General features: G+C 33.7%; 1 protein-coding gene across 1 annotated transcript; it reads left to right on the top strand.

Moving 5' to 3' along the window:
* The first annotated feature begins 10,676 nt into the window (after window positions 1-10,676).
* Window positions 10,677-13,031, top strand: LOC147293967 (auxin-responsive protein IAA14-like). Its single transcript, XM_086230396.1, has 5 exons — window positions 10,677-11,041; window positions 11,559-11,794; window positions 12,224-12,359; window positions 12,491-12,552; window positions 12,790-13,031. The coding sequence occupies exons 1-5, from the start codon at window positions 10,764-10,766 to the stop codon at window positions 12,825-12,827; spliced, it is 750 nt and encodes a 249-aa protein (XP_086086522.1). The 5' UTR covers window positions 10,677-10,763; the 3' UTR covers window positions 12,828-13,031.
* The last annotated feature ends 2,099 nt before the right edge of the window (window positions 13,032-15,130 follow it).

Raw genomic sequence — 15,130 nt, 5'->3', positions numbered from 1 at the left:
ACGAAGACTAGTACAACCAACTGGTTGTTGGAGTAAGGCAGCCACGTCTACGCCCCCGTTACCATTCATACTTGTTATCATGGCTGCAGAGAATGGGCCCCAACCAACCTGGGGGAAATGGAACACTGTCATGTATCATTCATCATTGGGCCCAGTTTTGCTTCTCTCTAGTCTTGTCTAAGTAAGAATTATAGCCCATTTCTTAGTTTCTTACCATGAGATTGTGCTACCATATGGACATTATATAGCATATAAATTTACTGGTGACCCTTGGATCAAATCAATTTTTCTTTTTTATTTTAGGGTATAGATTACTGACTCTTGGATCTAAATGCATTGGTGATTCTTGGATTCAGACGGATTAACATTTTCTATTTTAGAGTATAGATTATGAACTCTTGAATCTGTATGCACTGGGTAATGTATATTTCATCCTCACCATAGTTGGTCTTCTTATCATGTTCTATAGTAAAGGTAATTTGTGAATGACTGCACGCATGTAATCAATTTTTAACTATGAAAATTTTATTCATTATCTAAAGCTGCAAAATAATTCATTATTTTAGAAAACTATTGAATCTTAAAAGGTGGAATTGCAAGGAAATGAATATGCAATTAATGTATCAAGTTAATATCCTCCCTCGTGTGAAACTTCATTCTCCATGTGAATAGACATAGATACACAATATATATATGTGTGTGTGTGTGCGCGCGCACGCACACTCACCTTGTATGAAATACATGAAAATAAAAAATAGAATGTTGAATAGGTAGTTGAAGATTTTGAATTCAAAGCTTAATTTTGGAACCAGAACTTTGATACCATATTAGAGCTTTAAGGTATTATACTGAGTAACTAACCTCTATGCATCCATGGATGGTAGAACTACATCCACTATGCACTAAGATTACTGTGAGACTTGTCTATATATGAAGAAGAGGGAACTTTTGTATGTCATTGCTCATTTGCTCTTATCTTATTATTACTATACATTATTTCATTGCCAGAAGCAAATTGAATAGAAAAGGATGGAAACAAACGGTATAGAAAACGACCACTATCAAAGTTCTTATTTTTAGAAAAAAGTTCGAATCACCCCCTTGTTAAAAAAAAAAAAAAAAAAAAAAAAATTCAGACCAAAGAAAAAGGAGTTATTATTTGGGCCAAGGCTAAACTTTAGGATGGGCTGTGAAGGTCAGAAATAGTTGTTGACTTGGGACTTGGTGGGAGCTGAGAATCCCAAAGTGACCTATAATGCTTCAGCTGGGCCTGAATTGAGGGCCTTGGAAAATCTTACGGGCTTCCAAGTTGGACTAATACCAATATTAATGCTCAATTTGTGGGTACCTCACAACTACACTTTTTTTTTTTTTTTTGTTTCTTAATTTTATTTTGATGATCACAAGAAGCACTCTTCAGGTTTGTTTGACAATACTTTTAGAAAGATTAAAAACACTTTTAAATAGGTAAAATTATTTCTAATCGTAAAATGTATCGTTTGGCAAAAAAAAATTTAAAGTGCTTTAGTCCATTTTAAAAGCACTTGGAGTGGTTTTGGAAGAAGCACATGAGAGGTGCTTCTTCAAGTGTTGCCTAAAGAAAACACCAGAAGCACTTGGCTTCCTTTAATGAATTTTTTAAAGTTTTCAAAATATCCTTATTTATTATATTAAAGGTTAAATATAAAAATGGTCCACAAACTTTATAGTGAATCTCAATTTGATCCACTATCTATAAAAAAGTGTTAATTTGGCCCACGAACTTTGTAAGTTGTATCAAAACAGTACAAATGTTAACTTCTATCGAAAAATTTAACGAAAACTGGTTATGTGCACAGCAAGTGACCACATTTTTAGAGACATTTTCGTCCATTTATCACATTTTCATGTGACCAATTTCGTTAATTTTCTGATAAAAGTTAGCGTTTGTACTGCTTTAGTACAACTTGAAAAATTTGTGGACCAAATTGACACTTTTTATAATTAATTGATTAAATTGAGACTCATTGTAAAGTGTGTGGACCATTTTTGTATTTAACCCTTATATCAAATACCCATATAACCCCAGCAAAGAAGAAAAAACGTTTTTTTTTTCTTTTTTTCTTGCAAGCATTCACAATCTCTTCCATGACTCCACCTCCTCCTCTCTTTCCATCAATCACCATCTTTATTTCTCTAAAACCATACCAAAGCAATAACAATGTTAATGGAGCAAACAATGAGATTGGTCATCTTCTTGTACAAACAGCCCCATTTCACTTTTTCTTTAATTATCCATTCTCTTTGCCGATCCATTCCTTCCTCTCTCCTTCATGCTCTCTCTTTCTCTTGTACAAATCGATTAGAGACAGTTCAAAACTCACGAATCCAAAATTTTGAAACCTCACTTATGTTCACAACATCTGACGTCCTGATTGTTTTTTGTTATTCAAACGCAGGTTTGAAATGAAATTAATATATATTTTGTTTGGTGCAAAAATTTTATAAATTTCAACCTTGTTTGCTGAGATCTTTTGAAATTAAAATATAAATTTCGTTCAAACCAATAGAAATTTCGATATGGTCTAGCCGACTTGCACCGTTCAATTTTACCAAAGTAGTGGGTATGAGATGGAGGTGAGGTAAAACTTGAACTAGTATGTTGCAGAGAAATAAAGATGGTGATTTACGGAAGGAAAGAAAGAAGGGGATGTAGAAGAGAGTAGACTCTGTAAGTGGATCATGTGAATGCAGGAAAAATATGGAGAGGTGAAGAGCATCCCATAAATAAGTTCACAGACAAAAACAAAGAACAAAAAAGAGGAAAAAAAATTAATAAATCTATAGATAAAGCTGTGGGGCAATGTCAACCATGAAATTTGTGTAGAACTGTAGATGGTTGTGATTAATAAACTATAAAAACTTTAAAGTAATAAAAATATTCTTCTAAATGATGATTACTAAAAGTTTATGAAATAAAAATAAAAGTTCTTTAATAGCCAAACATTATCAAAAGTACTTATGTATAGTATAATTAAAAGTACTTTTATAATGATACCAAACGATAAACTGTTTTTATGTAAAAGCAGTAAAACAGTATTAATTAAAAGTGTTACTACAAAAGTGCTACGATGTAAAAACAATTTTTAAGAAGCAGTGTCAAACGGATTTTGAGTAAAAAATTGTCAACCAAAAGCGTTCCTCCCAATTTTACCAAGAAAAAGAAAAGCATTCCCCCCAAATAAATTGTCTAGAGACTCGATCCACATCCTTCATGTTGAACAAAAATTTGTAAATAAATAATAATATTACCCAAATTCATTTAAGAAATAAGAATTTTATTATTTTGGGTACGACTCATTCAAAAGATGGAGTACATTTCTTAATTACAGTCTCTTGACTCAAGAAAATACCCTTTGATTCCAATTGCAATGAAACCAACGGATCACTTTGTGAGTGTTTGGATTTTCAATAGGTGAAAGACCTATTGAAATAGAATTTATTTGCAACTGCGGTTGCACCCATATTTTAGGTTGCCTACGTACCCATTGCAGGATCAAACCACGCATAGTTCCAAGCTTTTGGGAATTAAATCGGTGAATGACCCATTTAAATGATTTGAGTAATTTGGGTAGGGTTTAAAGCCCTTGGATTTGATTTAAGAAATTAATTCAGGGACCTTTGTGTGTAGAATTAATTTATGGAGAATTTGGATGAATTTGATTTGGTGTGAAATTAATTAAAAAAAAATTGTATGAATTAATTCCTAAAATAATTTAGAGAATTTTGTGAATAAGGTTGAGTGTGAATTTCATTCAGATTGCCAACGTACACATGATAAGATCAAACCGGACGTAGTTCGGTGATATTTGACTTGATTGGCTTTGTGCCATTTTTGGAATTGAATTTGAGAATTGGTTTTGCTTTTGTACCGATTGAGAAATTTGATTTTGTACCAATTTGAGAGTTTGAATTTGGGGTTTGGATTTGGATTTGGTTTCGGCTAGTTGGTTTTGTACCAATTGAGAGAGCTAGTTGTTTTTGTACCAATTTGAGGGTGTTGGCTTTGTACCAATTTAAGAGTTTGAATTTGGAATTTGAGATTTGGGGTTTGGAGGAAAATGTGCCCATTAATATTTTTGTATCATTTATTTGTTAAATGACACATTTCTTTTTATAATGGGCTAACATGAATTTGGTTATGTGCCCACTAATATCTTTGTATCAATTACTTATTAATTGACACGCTTTTTATTTATTAATAGGCAAACAAAAATTTAGGGAGAGGTCGATTGACTTTGTTTGATTTTTATACCAATTATTTGGTAATCGGTATTATCTTTGTTGATGGGTATTATAATTCTTGAGACAGGCCCAATCAACTTGCTTGAAATATAATTGGTGCATGTAATGCATTAGAGTCCACTTGTTGGAGAGTCGGTGTAAACCCAACTTAGCAAGAATTCACCATGCAAATATTTCTTTTGGAGGTGTTGTACATGAAGCGTCTCTGGAGCAGCACCAGCTTGACTAACTTGTGAGTTGGCATGCATTCACAAATGAGGTTGCATTATACTTGAATTTATGTGAGACCAAGATCCATTCATCATCTTCTTTGTACCGTAAACAACATGCAAAGAAAGCACCCAAATTGAAGCTGGCATTATTATTTTTCTCCATTAATTCTCTTCATCATGTATTCGATCTTTTGATGACAAACCCATTGAGATGGTTTCAGCCTATACGCATTATTAATTTGGTAATGAGAGTTAGCTAACACGTTGCAAGCGAAGACATGTGAACATCACCTAGTGCCTCTTCATTCTCTAATTTCTATTGGGGCAGCAAAGTACGTCTTAGACTTCTAGTGAACTTCAAATGCCTTTAAAAGAATTTAAACTGCTACTCCATTGCTTATAGCATCAAAGAGCCCCACGGCTAGCATAGCATCAAAAGAAAAATCTTTGTTCATGATTTAGTGCACAGAAACTAGGCTTTATGCCTATGTCTACAATTTTCCTTTGCATAGTGATAGTAGGTCATAAGCCTCCTATCTTTTTCAACTCTCTTTTTGATTGCAGCCATTGTCAACTCTTTTTCTTTTAATCGCTATCTTAGGCCTTTGTCATTACCAAAGAATTAATTTTTTATTTCTTTGTTTTGGCAATTGATGACTCCCTTTTTTTTTTGGTCTGTTTGCAAGTGACCCGTAAGGAGAAGGCCAATCCTTTTTTTTTTCTTGGTTTTGTGCCGCTATAGAAATGACAAACGCCATTTATATCTTCCCTTGGCTTTCTGTCATTTCTTTGTTTTCTGTTTCTAATGCAAAGGAAATATATCATAGCCGTGAGATTTAATTTATTTGTTGGCTGATGGTAGAGAAGGTGATTTCTTTTGTGGGGTCCAGCATAGAACCACAAACTTGAAAATTTAATGTTGTGGGGTTTAGATCAAAACCACCATCTTGAGATAAGAGCAATTTATGAGATGAGATGGATTTATGGGGGGTTCTGGTATATATTAATGAATTAATTAAAATAAATGAAGATTGAGAGGAAGGAGTGTACGTACTAATGAGCCCCCACTGTGCTATCCACTGTCCCAAGTTCCACCAACATATGGAATAATATTATTGTGGAGAAGATTCTCATGCATTTCCTTCGCAGGTGCTGGTAGGACCAGCCATCTAAATAATAAACTAGATGATAGTGAGAAAAGTACTTTGACTAATTTTATTACCTAATGCAACATGCATTTAGTTAATTAATTTGATACATATATATATGTATCAAAACGGATCAACTTTGGATTTGGCCCCGTTATTCTGCCAAGGAATTGAACAAGCCGGGGAGCAACAGCATAGACTATATAGCAGCAAATTTTAATTGAAGCACCTTAATTAGGTCTTTAGGGCCTAGCTAGCTACTAGCTAATTAACTAGTAAATGATCATTGTTGTTAACCTCTGTATACGATATAAGCTTATATTAAAAAAAACTTTTTTTTTGTTTTAATCTAATGGAGGGGTTTGGATTTGGAATCTCTCCAATATTATATAGTTCATTTAAGCATTTATTGATCGATCTAAAATGATATATAGTTATGAGTAAATAGTTTGTCAATTTGTGTCATTTTGCTTTATGTCATATATTGATTTACTTTTATCTCAAATATTGTTTATATAATTAATGGACACGTTAGAACTTAAAACCTAAGTTTGATCTAAACGGTGATTTAATTCTATGCTTTAAAGTAATTAATTATGTTAAGATCGGTATTGGAGAATCTATATAGTAATTAACTATATGGTTTGTAACCAAAGAAAACTATAGCATCAACATGAATTGATTTGATATTTAATTAGATTCTATATACTTATGACAATACCTTAGTTAGAAGAAATTATTCTGTATAACCGATATATTGACACGTGGTATAATCAGTTTATGTGTTATAATATGAGTGGATGTTATTAATACTATACCCTACTAATATAAACATATCGTCCAATAATACCCTTACACGTTAAATTGGTTATACCACGTGACGGTATATCGGTTATACCGTATAATTTTTCCTTAACTAGGGACATGAGGACCACCAAAACTATCCACTGTTAGGTTAGGTCAGTGTATTGTAAAATATTATTGGATTTGCCAAAAGTAATTTAAAAGCAGTCACGTACGATCTCTTTACTGGATAAGGGCCTGTTTGGGATTTCAAAGCAAAAAATTGGTTTCTTGTATTCTTATCTGATTTGGACTCCCCCAAAGTCCAAAAGAAGGAGAGGGTATATTTTCCTTTCAAGGAGTACTCGATTTTGCGGAGTACGTGTTGAAAGAATTCGTGGCTAGGAGAGGGCCTCGATCAGCTCATCAGACAATGCGATAATTATGGTGATGATATAGCTACAGGTTAGAAATGAAAGAAACAACCCAGAATGGGGTTGAAGGGGGTTGGGAGGACGTTGACAGGGCAAGGGCACAGCTAGGGTTAGGGATGTTTCCTTCTCTAGCTTGGGGATGTGACCTGTCTCTAAGTCATCACCATGCCCTAAAAGTTTTCGGATCAATGATGTTCAACACTTGCTAGCGATTGATGTTCATGTGTCCTGCAGCCATATATATAGCTAGCTAGCTAGCTTCTACAATATTTGACCGATCATATTGTTGCCTCAACAATGTGGTCCAATCATTTGAACTGTATAATTTTTAAATTTTATATAAGAATTATTTATGTAAAAAATCAATAAAAATAAAAACTCATTTGACCATTAATTATTATCATGATCATTTTAGTATTTACCAAAACACTATATTTTTGTATTTATAATTGCTATAGTACGTTAAAATGCTTTTCAACTTGTTAATTTTTTATGATGGTACGTACATAGTTAATTCTTGGGAACCTGATAAGAATGATTCGAATCATTGACTTGCATTGAAGAATACACCCATTGCAATCCCTTTTACTACTTATCATAATGAAGTTTTCACCATATGCATAATTTTGATAATTTAACATTGATTGCATATATATTGCAACATTATTTGATCGAGTTAGGAAAAAAAAAAAAAGCTTTTGATATCTTAACAAAAAATACAGTTAAATATCTCAGTAGGGTCAACTGGAAATTGTTATTAATGGTTTAGAATTAATTATAACCAATCATGTGCTTAACTTTATTTGTAGGTAGCTTAATTTTGAATATAATAAATTACTCTTTCATATATATATAGCGTTACTGGTTCATGTGCGATTATGCATATATTTGGAAGGTTCCTAGAAGAGTGGTGCATGTTGTTATAAACTATTTACATTTGTATGGACACAATTGCAAATGGCTCAGACGTGGTTACTGATATGCTCCTCTTAACACCCAACACGTACATTCAATTAAATTGATGGAAAAGAACAGGGCAACGGACCAAAGGAACATGCATGCATGGTAATGCAAGAAATCATTTGCTAAAATGGTGTGGTTTAATTAATTAATTATTATGTGTCTTTGACTCTTTTTGAGTCTTTCTAATAAATATTGTGAAATTTACCTAAAATTCATATATACGTACCAAAAATGTTCTAAAATTAACTAGTTAGTAAGTTAATACAAAACTAACCATCTTGTTGGGCCTACTGCACAATGTAATCTCAAAATCCGAACCGTCTATTTTTTAGGTCATACTTCAAAGATCATCCCTGTAAAAAATCTCTAAAATCGGAAGTCATTTAATTATAACAATAACTATTTATATACTTTTATCGAAAACACTGATAGTCTATTTATTTGATCTCAATTAGATGACTAAATGATTTCCGATTTAGTTGATTTTTTGCAATGATAATCTTTGAAGTATGACCTAAATAATTGACGGTTCTGATTATGAGATTAGTTATGTGGTAGTTTCAAAAGTATGCTTAGCTTCGTATTAACTTGCTAACCAGTTAGTTTTAGAGCACTCCTCTATACGTACACATACATAAGTTTTATTTTTATAGAAATACAATCAGTAATGTGATTGATAAATATAGTATGTATATTACGAGGGTGCTCTAGAGCTAATCAGTTAGTAAGATAATATAATGCTAACCATTATTTTTAGCCCATTATACAATGCAATTTAATGATTTATACCATTTATTTTTTAGATTCTCATTCAAAGATCATCCTTACAAAAAATCAACAAAATCAGAAATCGTTTAGTTAACTAGCTATTAGTAAGCTAATTGTACTCATAAACATGGACGAATACAAGTTTTTCAATAAAACATAAAATGATTGTAATAATAATTAAATGGCTAAATGATTTTTGATTTGGTTGATTTTTTACAAGGTTAATCTTTTAATGGAGATCTTAAATATGAACGGTTTGGATCATGATATTACATTATATAGTAGGCCCAAAATTAAAGGTGGTTAGCATCGTATTATCTTATTAACTGGTTAGCTCTAAAGTACTTTTGTGTATATTACTCTTTAAAGATGAATAACAATTAAAAATATTGAAAAAAAGTTAAATTTATAAGTCAGTAGTAAATGTATAATGTGACTTGGACCAAACTTTTTCTTTTTCTGTTTCCTGTCGGGCCCCAACATTTGATTGCAGAGAGGAGATTCATTTGACTATACAATGTGATACTCAAATTAAGCTTGTAGCCATGTTCCAACATGAACCCAGATTTGAGACAATAGTTTTATTTTTATTGAATTTTTCTAGCTTCTTAATTTTTGGGCCTAAGTTTCCTAACTTGAAAAAACCAATCAAAGGGTAGCTGGGCGTAACGTGCACTGCCACACGTAGTGGGATGGCATGTGCACTCGCATGAAATTAAGATAGTAATTAAAGCAAGGTATGCACAAACCTAGCTAAGTGCCTTAATTGGTTGGAGCATAATTAGCTCTTGAATAAATCATCAATTTAATCAGTTGTTGTGCCACAACAAATCACAATATACAAGCTAGGCCTTCAATATATATAGCCCTAAATTTGTATGCTAATACATAAAATAGAGATTATAAGTTCTATCCCTTTTGCAAGCCATACAATTAAAAATACAAAAGAAAATTCGATATTTACTTCACATATATACTAGGACGATATGATCAACCAAATTAAAAAAAGTCTAATATAGATAGTTTGACTGTTTGAGTAATGCCTAAGACATTAAAAACAAATCTCAAAACTTTGAATCTCAGCTAATGTGATCATGTTTTATTTGTTTAAATATGTTTATTTTGAATTTTATTTATATGAAAATATAGATTAAATACTAAATGTTTTAAAGTTTTTTAGAAAAACAGTACGTGATTATTTTTTTAGTTGGGATATGTACTAATCAAATTCAAATGAATTAGGTATTAATTTTGAGCCATGGTGTCATGAGGTTACCACTTTGTCCATGGGCACATCCTTTATCCCTCACCACCCTTCGGCCAACCGCTAGCCGACTTCTGGCTTCCCATCTAGGTTAACCAGCCAAAAAATGTTTCACTTACGAACTCAATTGTAAGTTTAAGACATGCACAACTGTTTGACTGACTCAGACAAACGGGTACCGGGCCAAATGCCCAACATACACTTGGTCCAAAATGTCCAAAAATACACACCATGAGCTCTGATACCATGTCAAAGCCCCATAAGGCCGGAAAGGATTGCACAAGGCTTATACATTGTACAAACCAATTGTATCTTGAAAATGTGGGATATTTAACATTCAACCCCTCAAATTTAAATCTAAAGCTTTAAACCTATATATATAGACACTAGCTAAACTTTTATATATTAACTCCATATATTCTCAACTGTGATTATAGGACAGTCATATATAGCTTAATATTAGTGACTCTAATATTAAATTGGTTTATTTTACTTAAGTATTATTAAAATAGTTTTGGGTAGTTATTCTTAATTAGGTGAATTTCTCTGACCGGTGCCTTGCATGTGATGATCGTTGACTCCGAAAGAAGCAAATTGGGCTTAAGGATCATGCAATATTAGCCACTGCCTCCAAATCTAATCACGCGTCGGCAAATGATTGTTGCCAACAAAATCAACGCTCCCGATTGCTCCAGTTGTCGAACCACCATACGCCAGAAACTCGAGAGGACGTACACATGCAGACACAGACACAAGCGTCCCACGCAGTTATATTATTGTGTGGGGGTCTCTCTCTCTCTTTGTCAAAACTAAACCACAATAGAGAGCAGAAGGAGATAGCTAGAGAAGCAGAAGCAGAAGCAGCTCTATATCGAAGCACTTTTGTGTGGGGTGTGGCTGAGTTTCCATGGAAGCTGTTAGCAGGAAGATGATGAACCTGAAAGAGACTGAGTTGTGCCTTGGGCTGCCTGGTGGGGGTGGTACTACTACTACTGTGATGAATGTGATCACTGAGCCTGCAGCAGAGCCTCAGACTCCCAAGGCTACTGGGAAGAGAGGGTTCTCTGAGACTGTCGATCTCAAACTCAACCTTCAGTCCAAGGAAGATCTGAAAGACAATTCCAAGAATGTTGCTTCCAAGGACAAGAACAGCCTCACAAAAGACCCAGCAAAGCCACCAGCCAAGTAAGTGGAATTGGGTTCTAGCTCCTTAATTTTCTTGATTTGTTGGTTTTAATTAGTCTATGTAACCTCAATGGATCACTTTTTGGTTTAGGCTTACACATATTGTAAAATTGTTTTGATCACCTTGGATAGACGCTCTCTTGTCAAATATATTGGCATATTGTCAATCTAATATCACGTATTCAAATAAGCTAGTGTTCATCTAATTACTGATATTAATTCAAATTGACAATTTAATAATATAACATACCAAACTATATGATAAGAGAATTATTCCTTAATTTTGAATATATAAATGTGGTAAGTATAGCATTACTGATATAATAAACCTTTGCTTTTTGTTTAGTTAATTTTTAGATTGTTTTGACACACTGATCTCATTTCAATATCTTAATTGATCTGAAAATTTTGTGACTTTGTTGGTAGTGCTTAATTGACTAAGAACATTAATTAATTAGGGTTTTCTATCTAGTGCCCTAAAATTCATTAATTAAATAATATTAATGTGGGTTTTCAGGGCACAAGTTGTGGGTTGGCCACCAGTGCGATCATACCGCAAGAACATGATGGCGCAGAAGAACACAAGCGAGGAGAGCAGTGATCAGAAGGCAGCAATAAGCAACTGCAGCGCTGCGTTTGTCAAGGTTTGCATGGATGGAGCACCTTATCTTCGTAAGGTGGATTTGAAGATGTACAAGAGCTACCAAGAGCTGTCTGATGCCTTGGCTAAAATGTTCAGCTCCTTCACCATGGGTAAGTTTAATCAATTGGCCATATACAATTGATTAATCAAGCTTCTGAGTGGGCAATATAAAAAGTTCATATATAGCTAGTGAGAACAAACCCAAATCCCCAATTTAATTAATTAATTACTTTTGCAAAACATACAGAAAAATAAGAAAGAATATTATTAATATGACATTATGTTGGGGACATGTTTAATTGAATTGCTTAATTTAGAAATTGCAGTAGTAGTACCACCTTGTTTTAGATCTTGATCAGGAATTTTTAATTTGATTCCCAAATTAGTGCACATGAAATTGTTGACGTTTTTGTATTATTATACAAGAACCTGCTAGCTTGTGAATTGTCACTTCATTAATATTATATAGTATTTAGCTAGCTCTTTAATTAATCAATTAATTAATTAATTGTCGATCATATTGGTGTTGATGATTGAAGGTTACTATGGGGCCCAAGGAATGATAGACTTCATGAATGAGAGCAAGTTGATGGATCTTCTGAACAGCTCTGAGTATGTGCCAACCTATGAAGATAAGGATGGCGACTGGATGCTCGTGGGTGATGTTCCATGGGAGTAAGTTCTCTTCTCATCCCTCTCTAGCTACAAACCCTAAACCAAATAATAAAATAAAATAAATATATAAGAATTAAATTAAATTGTATTAACAAAAGTACCACTTAATTGACTTAACTAATTGTATGCAGGATGTTTGTTGATTCATGCAAGCGCCTGCGAATAATGAAAGGGTCAGAAGCAATTGGACTTGGTATGTACCCACATAAATTATCTAATGTTGCAGGCTAATATATTTGTCTCTTATTTAATTATGACCTAATTTAGTGATAATATATATATATGTGAATGATTTTCCAAATAATAATAATAGATTTTCAGAAGTACTTAATTGGGTACAAGATATGTTGCTCTTTTGTAACAAAAAAAAACTAACTTTCATCTACATATTACTAACTCCATTTTAATTTGTTTCAATTACTACTTTCAGCTCCAAGAGCTATGGAGAAATGCAAAAGCAGAAGCTGAGCTTGATGGCATGGGGTTACCAGGGTGTGTGTTCTTTGGATGGATCACCAGGGTGTGCGTTCTTTGGATGTATCTGTATTTTTATGTGATGGTATATAGATAGTAATTAAATTAAGATTGCTGGACATGTGTAATGGACAAGAAGCAATAAACTTAACCCTAGTGTCTGCCTTGTTTATTGCTAATGGCTATCATTACCCATTATTTTTTTGTTGTTGGCCTTGTTGTCATGGTTGTTGTGTGTTTTATTCCTTCAAATTTAATGCTATTTTTTTTCCCTAAAAGAGATTCTTTATTTTTATGATCAATTTCCTTTTATAATGTATGCAATAATTTATCTCTGAGGAAGATACTAATAAATTCATGAGGCAAGTGACTAAGTGAGGGAGGGGGAACAAGGCCATGTGCATGTTGATGGGGCTTTCATTTATGGCCATTAATTTATATTCCATTTGTTTATCATTAAATTGATCTGATAATCAAATATATGTATATCGATCTGACTGGTGATTGTAGGTTGCTAGTGAACGTGGTTGGAATTCTATTCATAATAATGTGAATGATATGGTAGTTATATATATATAGCTATAATTAATTAGTAGGACTTGCTTATGAGTTGTGTGTGTTTATTAATTTATAATTGTGATTGAATTTTATGGGATCACTAACATTTGATTTAGGCCAATAATATTCATTGCACTTATCTTTTCGAGATATAACAAATCACAAGTCCATGAGCTAGCGCTCTCTCTCTCTCTCTCTCTCTCTCTCTCTCTCTCTCTCTCTCTCGAGCTCTCTCTCTCACACACACACACACACACAAACACACACACATGCATTATGGATTTCTTGGATCTGACACTGTGGCAGCCCCATGTTTCATCTAATCAGAAAGCAATTATTTTTGACTGGTTGGGTGCATGTAGTATGATTAAACAAGAATCGAATGATCGCGGAGGCAACAAAACCCGTCTTATATATATGTAAATTTTCTGACTGAAATTATATCATGCATTTTAACTAGGGATGGGAAAAACTACCAAAATATCGAAAAATCGTCACACCGACCGAAAAACACTAAAGATCAATCGATCGAAGTGGCGGCAACCGATACCGTTGTTGGCGGTTCTATACCAATCTGACGTTGGTCGGTAGCGGCAGTGGTTTTGGAAATCCCAAATCGTCTGAAATCGTCCAATACCGATATCGACCCTTTTTCCTTCTCATTTCTTCTTCTTCTTCTTCTTTTTATCCTTCGACCAGTCCTTGCTTGGTCTGTCCACCATCGATCATTTCCGTCCCTCTCTTTCTCTCTCCTTCAATCTCCAGAAACCAGCACCAGTGCACCACAACCTCCACTTCCTCCACCACCATCGACCACTAACCCAGCACCACCCAACCTAGAAACCAGCCCTACCACGGCACCACCTCCACCCATCGTCGTCGCCTCTCTCTCCCACCAACCCAGCCATTTTTCTCTCCTTCTTTCTCTTTGTTCCCCTCTCTCTCTCTCTCGGACTCCAACTGCCACTGATTGAAGCCAACCCAACTTCAATTCGTCGGTAATCGACTTCTGGCAGTACGGTGGCGACTCAATTTTGTGGCATTTCACCAACTTTGATTCGGTAACCGATGCTGACCCACCCCTAATTTAACAGGAATACTTAAACAATAAGTTTGATTAGATTTACAATCTCATAATACAACATATCTTAAATTTTTTAATAAGAGAAAATTTTCATACGTTTATGGTAGTCTTTCATTTTCAATCATATATTTATTATTCAGTGATAGAGAGTAAAAGATGAAATGAACAATAGTCCATAGCACTTTCTATATGTGAATAAAATTATATAAATCTATAAATTTATATTACACAATTATAATTAAACTCGTCAGAAAATTCGAATCTCATGCACATCCATGTTATTTATGTTAATTAGCCAAAAAAACCAATTGCAAATAGAAGCTTCCTAAATTATTTTAATTAAGGCTTAATTATGTCTTTATCACTCATATTTTCAATCGATTCCCACTTTACTATTCAAATATTTATTTGTCTCACTTTACCATCTATAACTATTCCTCGTATCCCAGTAAACATTTTTCTATCCATTCCGTCACCCAAGACGTCAAAACTGTTGACATGGTATGGATATTTTGAACTTTTCACCCAATTTCGACCATGCCATGTAGGTTAAAAGTTGGATTTGTCCATGCCATGTGGCTGGGTGAGTGTCCATGTGGTCAAAATTGGGTGAAAAATCCAAAATTCTCATGCCACATCAGTATTTTTTACGGCT

The sequence above is a fragment of the Dryas octopetala genome, chromosome 2 (assembly GCF_963921425.1).
Source record: "Dryas octopetala chromosome 2, drDryOcto1.1, whole genome shotgun sequence".
NCBI classification, from domain to species: Eukaryota; Viridiplantae; Streptophyta; class Magnoliopsida; order Rosales; family Rosaceae; genus Dryas; species Dryas octopetala.
This window is presented reverse-complemented; position numbering and strand designations above follow the sequence as displayed.

Bases quoted from the DNA above. Each gene is read 5' to 3' on its own strand.
- LOC147293967 (XM_086230396.1), top strand. From the start codon at position 10,764: ATGGAAGCTGTTAGCAGGAAGATGATGAACCTGAAAGAGACTGAGTTG. The intron at 11,042-11,558 runs GTAAGTGGAATT...GTGGGTTTTCAG, and splicing joins CCAGCAAAGCCACCAGCCAA to GGCACAAGTTGTGGGTTGGC. The intron at 12,553-12,789 runs GTATGTACCCAC...TACTACTTTCAG, and splicing joins GTCAGAAGCAATTGGACTTG to CTCCAAGAGCTATGGAGAAA.